Source organism: Malus sylvestris, chromosome 4 (assembly GCF_916048215.2).
Source record: "Malus sylvestris chromosome 4, drMalSylv7.2, whole genome shotgun sequence".
NCBI classification, from domain to species: Eukaryota; Viridiplantae; Streptophyta; class Magnoliopsida; order Rosales; family Rosaceae; genus Malus; species Malus sylvestris.
Genome location: NC_062263.1, coordinates 28668775 through 28682192, shown reverse-complemented (window position 1 = coordinate 28682192; position 13418 = coordinate 28668775). Strand labels below are relative to the sequence as shown.

The window sequence follows — 13418 nt, the reverse complement described above, 5'->3', positions numbered from 1 at the left end:
TTTCCTCTGAGATTCCAAGCTTCTTTGTTTGCATTATAATACGATCGTGGCATCGCCTCATGCTGCTGGTACGACTTTTCAGAGATTGCTGGCTAGTTCTTGTTCATGCAAATATGATGTGTAAGAAAATAATAAATGTTTAATTTAACATCGTCATGTAATAATATAGATAAAAGTAGGATGGTACTATCCACGCACATCTCTTTATCTTTAACACCGTTTTAAGTTTCGACTATTAGACTGATAATTCATGCATAGGCCACAATTTTCAGCTATGTTGAAACATTTTTCTAATATCAAGTGTAAGAACGAAACATTGTAACTTAGGGGGTTTAGCGGATATTGTTCTTAATAAAGTTTTTTGGAGTTGATATTTCGTTTTTGATACAAATATTATTATGAGATATCTCAAATTAGTAGTGAATATTATATTTCATCGTAATCTGTATTTTCGATGGTTTTGTGAAACTCTATGTACTTCAGGAGGAGTTTGATATTGGGATCAATATGAAATTCTGACTACTACTTAAACAATATCTAGTATGTTTCTGTTCATTTCTACAAACATCGATTATAAATCAGCAGAATTCCGTGCTCGTAAAAACATCATTATTGAGGAGAAAATACATAATATACAATTGATAGTTATTCTGGTTGCATTTTCACGTGATCCCCGCCATAATGCATGCATTTTCTGATGCATACGTTAGTTTCAAAAGTTGGCCTACTTTTCTATTATTTTTTAAAGTTGGCCAACTTGACTCAGCCTTAATTAGCCTTTATATATCCACCCACCCAGATCTAGATCTACCCACATAACACGTGGAAGGAAACAACTTCTAGATAAATTTTTCAGTGTGTAGATTAATCACTTATTGCTTTCTCATATTCAGATTGGGATGCTGATCCCAATACTAGGAGATCAGTCACTGGATTTATTGTCTGTCTAGGGCACAATCCAATCTTGTGGCAATCTAAGAAGCAAGCTTCAGTTTCAAGAAGTTCAACTGAAGCTGAGTATAAATTCATTGCTTATTGCGCTACAGACATTACTTGGATTTTAAATATGTTGAGGGATTTACATCAATTCTTACCTGAACCTCCTTTAATACACTGTGATAACTTGTCAGCACTGGCATTGTGTTCAAATCCTGTCTTTCACACTAGAATCAAACATCTCGACACATACTTTCATTTTGTTCAAGAAAAGGTTTAGAAGAAGGATTTATTGGTTCAATATGTACCAACTGAGGAACAAAAAGCTGATATTCTAACCAAAGGGTTACATAGTCCAGTATTTTTCAAACATTGTTGCAATCTTTGTCTTGGTTCCCCAACCGAGATTGAGGGGGATGATGAATGAAGACACATGGCAGTACTACAATGGTTGCTACCATGTCAGCTTATATGGTTGGGAATGGTTGTGGTTGGTTGTAATTAGTTATAATCTGTTAGTGGATAAGGAGGGTTGCTTAGTCACTAAGAAGTAGTTAGCATATAAAAGCTTTGTAAAGCTTTTATATGCTAACTACTTCTTAGTGACTAAGCAACCCTCCTTATCCACTAACAGATTCTGACCAACATATTCTAACTAATTACAACCATTCCCAACCATATAAGCTGACATGGCAGCATTCATTGTAGTACTGCCATGTATCTTCATTCATCAGTTAGACACTTGAATAAATAATAAAAAATCAGTCACTTGTCTTATGACATTTGGTATACCGAGAGTCGAATTTTCAGCCTACTGAATAATCTCTCCAACCTCAAAATATTGTTGATAATTATTAGTAGCACTCTTAAGAAAGAGTGCTTTTGTTTATCTTGCAAAAAACTACAACCTTCATGCATAATTCAAATAAAAAACAACTGGATGTCTGAATTACGATGTTTCTCCTCTGATCAATCGGTAGTTGGAAATGTCGATAGGCTCTACCACTTCACTTTCACTTAAGTCTCTCTTCTCTATTCCTTTCATTAAGTTCCGTCATCCTCTATTGTATGACATTCGGTGTAATAACGGAAGGCTTTCTTTTATTATTCGGTCATAGTAAAAGCATTGGACAATTTAAAATTGGATCCATGTTATACGGTGGTACATAGAAGAAAAACTCAAATAAAACACAATTAGAATCTGTTGTCGAAAATAATAAGAAGCAAAGGCAAAGAGAAACACAACCAAATACCGAAAAAGAAAAAAAAAAGAGTTGCTTGATTATTCACATCAACGTCTAAGAAGTTGGAATTCGGATCCTCTTTGTGAGAATTTTAAGGATTCGTGAATCATATTCGTTTATCGTACATTGTGCAATCATAAATCATTTTAAATACTTTTATTTAAAATTAAATATAAACGATACATGATAAAAACTAACCGCACGATATAAGATGAACGGACATAATTTTTGGATCACCGGAATACTTACCATAAAAATCCGGAGAGAATACTGTTGGAAGAAGTTGGATTCAGGGACCAACTTTGGCCAGAGCCAGCTTAGCCAGATGTGCTGTTATACACTGCAAAAAAAACGATTCCAAATTCATATGCAAAGAATAACACATTTATTCTAACAAATGTGGCTACGATTACGTACGCAAATAACATTGATTAGTCATCAAGAAAGTGCTTCTCTCAGTGGCTAACCCTAAGATATTCATAAAAAGGATTAGATATATGACTAATGCAGCCGCACCACGTGGTTAATACAAATACATAATTATCCACTAAACTTTTCTTTTACTACATTTGGATTGGGATGATCGCTTATTTCGTTCGACTACTCTTGTCTCTACTCCTTTTCTTGTGCAATCATTTTTGCGAATTCCAAATCCTTATGTATACCCAAACAAAATTAATAGTCATAAGGCCTTCTGGCTAGTAACACGGGTTCGGTTGAAAATGTTTTTAAAATAACTAACATTGTTTATGAAATTAATTTTGAGTTCCGCAAACACTTTTTAAGTGTTTTTAAAAAAAATTATTGCAATGTGTACTTAAAGTGTTTTCTTATGATCCAATTGAATTTCAATTGAGGATTAGTTTCAAAAATATTTTCACCAAAATCACTTTCAATCATTTTAAAAGCACTTTTAAATGTCTATTTGATAAGCGCTTATGGCTACTAATTTTGTGCAACCATTTTGTACAATAAAACATGGATATTGACTCTTGCTAAATACAAATACACTTACATAACTGCATTAATCAAAGAGTCCTAAACGTGATAAGGAAAAGTTGGAAAAATGATTTGTGGCATGAATCAAATTACCCTCAATTCGAACGGATTACTTGAGTGATTTCTTACTTGTCCACACGATTAAGTTTTTAGAGCATGCTTTGAGAATGTTTTGGTAAAAAGCACTTTGATGTATAAAGGTCATATAAGTCATTATGCTCTCTGATGAATTGTGATTATCACGCAACGTAACATTTTTCAAATGACAAAATTCATTACGTTAATCCCATAGGCCGTAGGATTTAAATCATAGATTTTGGGCAATCTACACCCTACACACAAAGCTCATCTCATAACCATTCAGTATTACGGTCTGGTAATATTCATCTTCACTTGAAAGTGAAATGTCTTATATTCGAATCTCGTAAATGACGAATTTAATACTAAATTAGACTACTCATTATGTGGCCTTGCCAAACTCTCCCTCATCTTAATGCAAAAATATCTATGTACTAAAAAAAATAAAAAATAAAATAAAAGAAACCCCTAAACCAAAATTTATGAACTCTAAACCTTGACAGATCTTTCAAAATCCTAAATCATAGAGTCTACCCCGGACTTTAAGAAATATTTTAAAATCCTATAAAAAAAAATACGCGTAGGACAACATGGTAATCTTCAATATCTTTTATCTAGTAATGGATCCACAATGCAATTAAATTTGTGTCCTATCCTAAAATATTTAGTTAAATTTGTTATTTTTCTTTGAACATGATTTTTTTCTTAAAATGTACGTCTAATTGTTTTTTTTATTCTCGTTAAAAACGAATTTGAACTATATTATTACTAATTGATTATGTGACTTAGCCCGCTCTCTATCTCTTAATATAAAGAATATCGTTTGTTAAAAAAAAATATACGTCTAACTTGATATGTAATCTTAATTCATTCTAACGTAGAGGAGTTCATGATCCGATGCACTTTTTATGCTCATTATGCATCCCGCACTTTTCATGAAAAAGGACTTTCGTGACTTCACAGGTAATTTATGATTTTCATTTTTTGTCAAGCCACAAGTAATTTATGATCATGAAATCCAAAATTCAAGGAGATTTAAGACCTTTTCATTAAACTTTACACAAATATGTCGTTTTCTATTAATTATTAATTTGCTTGAGCTACGACAAGTGAAATGTTAAGAATACTCTGTCTCAATAGTAGGATTTTAATGAGATGATAAAGAGTCAATAAAAAGTTCATATTAAGATTTTAATGAGATGACAGAGAGTCAATAAAAAGTTCAATTCTCGAGAGATTCATTTTAGCATTTCGCTTTCGGTAATTGCTCGAACAAAAATCATATAGACTTTTTATCTTTCCTCCTCACTCGTCTGATCCTCTCTTGCTTTCTTTCCCCATCTCTCATCTTTCTCCCTCTCCTATGATCCTCTTTGTTTGAATATCTTTGTCCAGTATAAGTTTTAAGATTTAAAAATATTTTTAAATCTCATACCAAATAAGATTTTAAGTATTAAAAAAATTATTTTCAGAAAATATTCATAAAAATTATGTTAAAAAAATAATTTTTTTAAATAAGATACCAAACTCGTCCTAAATTTTACTTTTGAAATATTTATTTTTCCAAGAATACAGTTTTTTCACAAGGCAAACAGCGACGCGAGTGGCTGATTTTTGGTGTCTTTATCTAATTTCGGCGTCTGTGAGCTTCCTCAACGGCAATTTAAGCACTGAAGCACCCCCAGCCACCCGTTCATTTTAAATCACAAAACCAACGGTCCAGATCCACACTACCCGCCACATTCCGCTACACCGGCCTCATCGGATTAGATATCGCCTCCTTCCCTGTTTCGTTTTCTCTCCTCTCTGTTGATCATGTGTTAAAAGCACACACGCTTCTCTCTCTCTCTCTCTCTCTCTCTCTTCCCTCTCTTTCTCTCTCTAAAACTTTTCTTCCATTTATAAGTCCACAGTTTCTCTCTCGTTTTCTCGCTGTTTCCAGAGGCTTCCAATCTCCATATCTCTCAATTATTTATCAAAATTTTCTCACTTTCCTTCGTTTTCCTCCATTTTCTCGGAAAATTTCGATTGTTTTGGTTTGAATTCAGCAAAATCAATCTTCTTTTCATTTTTTGAGCTTGGAAAACCTCGCATTTGCAGCTGCAGTACGGTGCGTTTTGGGGTTTTGCAGAGAATTTTGGAGCAGAAATTGAGTTCCAGCTTCCTCTGTTGGAACTCTTTCTTTCTGCGTGAACTTTAGACCCTTTGATCCGGAATCACGAGCTGTATTTACCGTTTTTCACAATTCGCCAGGCGGAGTTTGAATTTTTCCTACTATGCATGTTCTTCGAACCTCCCTGGTAAGCATTTTGTCAGGAATTTTGGACAGATGGGTGTTTTGAATTTTCTATTTTCTGTGTTTGGATGCCGAGAAAATGGAGGAAACCGATGGAAAGTCAGCTGCTTTGTGTCGTTTGAATTCGAAAACATTGTCAAAGTAGTTGCTTTCCTGCATTTTCTCAAATTTCTCAGCAACCAAACAATTCATTTGTAAGTTTTAGCATTCCAAAAGCTGTGTGCTTTTTTGTTTTAATGCAGAGTTCATAAGGTTTATGATATCGAAGGTCATTGAGATGGGCAGTTCGGAGAGATAGATTCCGCATATTCCAAGATTCTGCGAATTCGAAGCTTGAAAGGAAATCTCAGTCTTTTGTGTTTTCTGTTGAAAGATTGTTAAATTAGCTTGTTATATATTTCGGCTGTGTAACTTATTCGAGAAGGTGGCTACAATGGCTGTTGCACATTTGAGCATGATGATCTCAAAGTTACAAAATCTATCCACTTCGGACCACTCCTCCGTGGTTTCGATGAACCTATTTGTGGCGCTCCTTTTAGCTTGTATTGTGATCGGTCATCTTCTCGAGGAGAATCGATGGGTGAATGAGTCGATCACCGCCCTTTTGATTGTGAGTGTTTGCTTAGTTACTGCTTAAATGAAACAGAACATAAGGAAAAAAAAATTTGAATTATGCCATTGGTGTGTTTTGACAAATTGTGATCGATTTTGTGTGGTTCGTTTGTAGGGGGTTTGCACCGGGGTAGTTATTCTTCTGATCAGTAGAGGAAAAAGCTCGCATCTTTTGGTTTTCAGTGAAGATCTTTTCTTTATATACCTCTTGCCGCCTATTATTTTCAATGCTGGGTGAGATTTTTCTCTGTTTGTATATTTTCTGGCATGTATGGTTATACAGTGGTGTATAGTTCATGGTTGTTTTGCTCTTTCTACTTCTATTTATGGGTTGATGTTTTCTGCTAAAATAATATAGGTTGCATATTACTTATTGTGTCGTCTTTTCTATCAAAAGATGATAGTTTTCTACGAGATGTTTTTTCTAGGATTTTTGTTTTATATGTCACAAAAATGGAGTAGTAGTAGCTTATGATAGCACTACAAGACTGAAAATAACTTACGCTGCAAGATAGCATGAGTATTGAGATATTATGGTTTATGAAGGTCTCAAGATCCCGTTCTATCTTTGAAAACTTAAATCAGTGGTGCCTATTTCCATCTTGCAAGCAGAACACCAATTCTCTTTTTGTATCGAAGTTTCCAATTTTGTGTTGGTTAATCTCATATTGGTAGGTAATTGATCGCCTTTTTCTTCTCCGAGCTTAGAATTCATGTTTTGGTCTTTGCTATGTGTATCAGGTTTCAGGTGAAAAAGAAGCAGTTCTTTGTTAACTTCATGACCATTGTAATGTTTGGTGCTATTGGTACATTAGTATCCTGCACTATCATATCATTAGGTATGCTCGTAACTCCACACATGATGTTTCCCCGATGTGCATAGTGAGGTTATCACTTATGAGCTATACTCAAATTTTAACAGTTAACTTACTTTGTCTTTGCTTGATTCAGGTGCTACACAATTCTTTAAGAAGTTGGACATTGGAACTCTGGAGTTGGGGGACTTCCTTGGTATTATCACTTTCTTTGTTCCATTTGTGTCTTTGGATCTATCTGTGTTCTAACTATTTTAATTTCCTATTTGTAGCAATCGGTGCAATATTTGCTGCAACGGATTCTGTTTGCACGTTGCAGGTGTGTCATATATCCATGTTGCATGCGTTTTCAAACAAGTAAAATACGAATAGGTCTACACTAAGTTTGTTACCCAATTGTTCAGGTGCTCAATCAGGATGAGACACCTTTACTTTACAGTCTTGTATTTGGGGAGGGTGTCGTTAACGATGCGACATCTGTGGTCCTTTTCAATGCTATTCAGAGCTTTGATCTCACCCACATTGATTCCAGTATTGCTTTGCACTTTATGGGCAACTTCTTATATTTGTTTTTCGCAAGCACTATGCTAGGAGTGTTTGTAAGTCCCTCTCTCTTTTCTGCGTGTCCATATATACAAGTGTGCTATTTTTGTATTGTTCCCCCTTCCTTTTTGTACCTTAGTATAACTTCTGTCTCTTGTAGGCAGGGCTGCTTAGTGCTTACATTATCAAAAAGCTTTATTTTGGAAGGTATATGGTTATTAATTTATATATTCAAGTTATGCGTTGTGCACTCAGCAACCAAGTAGAGTAGATATTTTTACTGACACAACCTGGTTTGTAACATCGTTCAGGCACTCTACGGATCGTGAGGTTGCTCTTATGATGCTCATGGCATACTTGTCATATATACTGGCTGAAGTAAGCTTCTCTTCTGCTTTCCCTTCTTACCGGCTTCAAGTGTGTAGTTAGATTGTATTGCTTTGGTCGTATAAAAACTATAGTAATGACATATTTGATGTGTGTTGCAGTTATTCTATTTGAGTGGCATTCTCACTGTGTTCTTTTGTGGGATCGTGATGTCGCATTACACTTGGCACAATGTGACGGAGAGTTCAAGAGTTACGACCAAGTATGGCTTCTTGGATATTACCTCCCAGCCATTTGAATGTAACGGTCCTGTTTAGGACACAGTTTAATAGGTCGTTTAACTAATGATCTCAATTTTTCTACACGTTTTTACAGGCATGCTTTCGCAACCTTGTCATTTCTTGCCGAAACATTTATCTTCCTTTATGTTGGTATGGATGCCTTGGACATTGAAAAGTGGAGATTTGTAAGTGACAGGTATGTCCTTGTTACAGATAATGTTTGAACACTGTACATAAATGTTCATAACACGGCGACTTATACCAGTTTCAGTGGATTTACATGTGGTGCTTGACTTTGCATTCGCAGTCCTGGAACATCAGTGGCAGTGAGTTCAATACTGCTAGGTCTTATTATGCTTGGAAGAGCAGCTTTCATTTTCCCCCTATCATTCTTGTCGAACTTAACAAAGAAAAACCAACATGATAAAATTAGCCTCCGGCAGCAAGTAAGCACTCTGTTCCTTCAGCGACGCTACTTTTTTCTTTTCCTTTTCCTTCAGATACAGTGAACGATCAAATTAAACCAACATTTTTTTTTCTTCCTGCAGGTTATAATATGGTGGGCTGGTCTCATGAGAGGTGCTGTGTCTATGGCACTTGCTTACAATCAGGCAAGTTATATATTGCTTACAACCTGCTGGTCATAGAGAAAAGTAAAAATTGGCATTCCATGGGAACATATACACCGATTCCTATACTACGAGAAGGAAAGGATCTAATACAGTTTTTCATTGAATGCAGTTTACAAGGTCAGGCCACACGCAGTTGCGAGCAAATGCAATCATGATCACTAGCACGATAACTGTTGTTCTTGTCAGCACAGTGGTAAGACATCTACTCTGGATTCTGTGTATTCTAGCATTGTCTTAAACCATCCTTGGTTAATCATGGAACTTGTGCACGTTTTTATTTCCTCATTGATCCTGTTTTCGTACGAATAATTGTGCACGTAGTCTGCTAAAGATTTATTCGTTTCTCGGAGAATTGGCTGACTGGGTTTTTGTGGTCTAGCAGAAGTTTAGTAGTTCTATCATGCTTAATCTTTTATCATATTTGCGGTGGTTCCAACGTGTCATTGGACTTTGTTCAGGTTTTCGGATTGATGACGAAACCTCTTATAAGGTTCTTGCTGCCTCATTCACCAAAACAAACAACCAGCATGTTGTCGTCAGAACCAACCTCTCCAAAATCAGTCATTGTTCCACTTCTAGGGCAGGATTCTGTAGATGATCTTGTTGGCCAAGATTTTCGACGGCCGGCCAGCTTACGCGATCTTCTGACAACTCCAACGCACACAGTCCATCGCTATTGGCGTAAGTTTGACAACGCATTCATGCGTCCAGTGTTTGGAGGCCGGGGTTTTGTTCCCTTTGTTCCCGGGTCACCAACTGAACGGGACAACAACGTTCAGTGGCAATGAGAGGGTGGTACACCATGTGTCACTATATAAATGGTGGGATATGTGTGCTAAAAAGTTAATAACTTAAACAATAAAATTTCCCACTACTTCTGTTAAAACATGCGGTGTACCACTTGTGTTCCTGTTATAATGAAAAATCTCTCTACTCGAACCCACTGAGCATGTGATATATGTTATAGCTTGTGAAAGGTAGAAGTGTACCATAATCTATGTGTATTTTGTTTCGATCTACTGTGTATTTTGTATAGCCTGTTCTTTTATTTGCTCTAATCACCGGATTGGGGTTGTCTCTTGTCACAAACACATCGGTTGAATCTGAGAGCTCAATGTAATGTAATAATGTTTTGTTTCCGACATTAATTGTAATGTTTGCTTTTTGTTTCTGCAAATTAACATGCGTTGAATCCATTTTATTGTTAAGTGCCTTGAAAATTAATATTCATAGTCAGTGTTTAAAATGTCGGTTATCGTTAAAAATATTGATATGTAAATGTTAGATCAACGATAATATTGATATGTAAATGTCAGAAATATTGACGGATATTGATAATATTGATATGTAAATATCAGAAATATCGACAGATATTGATATTGGTTGTTTTCGGTGGAAATTTACTAAAAAATATGAAAATTTAAAATGAAATTGTAGAGAGTATCAAACACTGATTTAGACGAAATAAAAGAGTTTTTTTTTATATTTAACTGATGTGTCAAAATATATCGATAAAATATGTGGACTTTATTGGATATTTAAGAGTTTCTTTGATATAGACCGTATTTTTTTCTTTTATTTTTTTGATATTTTTTAAAATATCGACCGTATCGAAGAAATTTCAAACACTGAGCATCGATACACCATAGTTAGTAAAATACAAGATGAAAATAGTACATGTATTATTTGTCAGATGATGAAAACATTCATACTCTGATTCCAAACAGTTTAATAAACAAAAAGCATACGAATTTGATTCTGGTTCCTCTTAAATTCAATTTCATTGTAATCGAACCTAAATAGTAGCATTCATATGAACCATCACTGAACTGATTTCAAGCTTCGCCGCTAAAGCTACAAACCGTCATATTAGATAAGAAATTTTTATCTTTTGCAAATTTAAGTGCTTCTCCCTCTCCTTTTTGACGCTCTGGCTTCATAAGTCATACTCAATGTAATTCTTACTCCCATTGTCTTCTAATGTTCAAGAATCTTGAAGCAAAAAAAGCGTCGGTTGAACTAGCCACTAGAGTTGTACTTAAACGGATGCAAAGCAGCATCGACAGAGTTGCAGATTTGATATCTGATTTTCGTATTCAGTTGAAACCATCTGTGTGACTGCATATACCGATTGAAGACTACATTACGATGAATGTAGTATCGAAAACATCCATTGACAATGTATCAAGTACTATATATAGGTACTCAAATACTATTTTCCCTTGCTGAAATGCCTCAATATCCAAACCAAGTGGGGTAGGATACTCGGCAGTCGGCATTGTGGGTAACCATTAAGTGTTAGGTTTAGCCACAGACTAGAAAAGCTTGCCTGGAAGCTTCACACACCGTAGTTGCTGCAGCCTGCAGAGCAGGAGCATTGAATATCCATGGTTGAAAGCATCAAGAATGCTGTGTTTTTAAAGTAGTTTCTCAGTTCTTCCTGCTGTTTCCCAGTAACCAATCACGGCGTTTCAGGTACTTTGCTTCATCCTTATGAATACCTTCTCATCTGTTTGGTTACCGAGAAAATTGATAAAAATGATGAATAGAATATTGAAGTCTTGCCCTTCTCGTTGTTTATTCATGAATATTTTTGGTTCGAACCCTGATCCGAACCGAAACCCTAAACCCTAAAAACTCTAAACCCTAAACCCCCTAAACCCTAAACCCTAAACCCTAAACCCTAAACATGATTCGTTTGTTTATTAAATTGAGGGTATTTTTGTTATTTTGGTCTTTATTTAATATAATTTTTCACGAAATTACCAAAATGATCGATGATGGACAAACTCATCAACAACTTTTATTAATTTCAAATATCAGGAACCAAGTTAACACGTTATGCCAATCTCAAGACCATTTTAGCTAAAAAGCCGAAATATAATTGTCTTTATCAACTATTCCATGAGAAGAATCCATAAACCAAATAAAAGAAAAGCAAAATAGCAGATAACCCTTTATTCATATTATATTGTTCATTGATTTCTTTATTTTGAGTCTTGACAAACGTATGAGACAAGAAAAGCAACAAACTTACAGACTCAACAAGTATGAAATCAGTAAACATTAGTTTTTACGGCCTTTATGCTCGTATAAGGCAATCAATCTCTTTTTTCCCGACCATTGCACCCAGGCACCGGCCAAGTAGTTGTCGCCGGAATCAGCCAACGATTCATTCCTAGCCGCAAAAAGAAGCGCATACAATATGCCTGCTTTGAATACGGCGGAGCCACCCGAAACCAATTTCTCAAAAACCAACTGTTTTGTGAGTGTGACATCCTTGTTGAACTCAGAAACACTCCACTTTCCGAGTTCTACCACCGACGGGTCGCTGATGTTTACGGGTTTCCAAGAGCCTTTCGCAGCGCTGACAAGAGGAACGAGTAGAGCAAACAATGCGAGAAGGTAGTGAGGACGCATCGTGACCAAATAATTTTATTCAAGTTTATTAGTCTGGGAAATTCAAATTCTGGTTGTGAAGAAAATTGTTATTGGCGTATGAACTATATATAACTTAAAAGGGTGACCAGAAGGGTCGGGGAACGTCTATCAAAATAAAAATATTCATATTAATTACGTCATTAAAATATATAACAAATGTAAATATTCATTTTACGTAAGTAATTAAAGTGTATCAAAATAAAAATATGTATATTAACTAAGCCATTAGATATATGATGAATCAAAACGATGGATATGGTGTATCTTATAGGGCTGGGTTCGGTTTTTATCGGTTCGGTTTTTTGCCAAAACCGAAACCAAACCGAAATTTCGGTTCGGTTCGGTTCGGCCCAATTTTTTTTCGGTTTTTTTCGGTTCGGTTTTTTTTTCGGTTCGGTTTTTTCGGTTCGGTTTCGGTTTTTTTTCGGTTTTTTTTTTCCTCCAAAAAATGAAAAACAAGCACAACATAATATAGAAATAGAAAATATGACATGTTTCCAACGCCGCCTCCTCCTCCTCGACCGTACGGCTCTGCTTCTTCTTCACCTCATCCGAATTCTTCTCCAACGCCGCCTGCTCCTCCTTTTCGAGATCCTTCTCCTCCAGATCCGCCAATCCGCGGGCCTCGGACAAATAAATTCACAAAGCCAACAAATAAATTCACAAAGCATATTCAACAAACTAAAGAAATAAAAACTATTAATCAATAAATAAATAAACTACCATTTTCAGCACTCAAAGAATTAAACAAGAAAATGAAAAAAAAGGAAGAAATTGAATACTTACTGTTAAAGAAATCCGGAGGAAGGAGAGCTAAAGATCCATGTTACAACCATGGACTTGGCACGTTGGAAAGAGGAAGAGAGGAAGGAGAGTTGAAGAGAGGAAGAGAGGAAGAGAGGAAGGAGGGAGAGAGAGACTGAGGAATGAGGGAGAGAGAGCAGCGGATGAGGGAGAGAGAGACTGAGAATGAAAACTCAAAAATGAGTGACGGCCGCTAGGGTTTGTAAACTTAACAAATTTTATAAAGCATTAGCGATTAGAATACCTATAAATTATATACTGGTACAGATATAGCAACAACAGGCCTACAGTCAAGTTGGCTTGAAGGAATTATCCCTCCTGGACGGAAGGGGTTCGATTCTTCACAGCAGCAGGTTTTAAGTATTTATATTTAATTTTAAGTTAAAAGGTTTGTTGATTGCTAAAAAATA

The 13418-nt window shown here is 35.6% G+C and overlaps 2 protein-coding genes across 2 annotated transcripts; one reads left to right on the top strand and one right to left on the bottom strand.

Moving 5' to 3' along the window:
- Nucleotides 1-5107: 5107 nt before the first annotated feature.
- Nucleotides 5108-9940, top strand: LOC126619378 (sodium/hydrogen exchanger 2-like). The gene is made up of 15 exons (XM_050287734.1): nt 5108-5557; nt 5796-6163; nt 6281-6399; nt 6907-7004; nt 7117-7176; nt 7253-7299; nt 7385-7579; nt 7684-7730; nt 7835-7901; nt 8012-8112; nt 8226-8327; nt 8439-8577; nt 8680-8742; nt 8873-8956; nt 9222-9940. The coding sequence occupies exons 2-15, from the start codon at nt 5987-5989 to the stop codon at nt 9549-9551; spliced, it is 1629 nt and encodes a 542-aa protein (XP_050143691.1). The 5' UTR covers nt 5108-5557; nt 5796-5986; the 3' UTR covers nt 9552-9940.
- Nucleotides 9941-11695: 1755 nt separating this feature from the next.
- On the bottom strand, nt 11696-12302 carry LOC126617671 (cysteine proteinase inhibitor 5-like). The gene has a single exon (XM_050285720.1). It carries the CDS (start codon nt 12181-12183, stop codon nt 11830-11832), a length of 354 nt encoding a protein of 117 aa, XP_050141677.1. The 5' UTR covers nt 12184-12302; the 3' UTR covers nt 11696-11829.
- Nucleotides 12303-13418: the final 1116 nt, after the last annotated feature.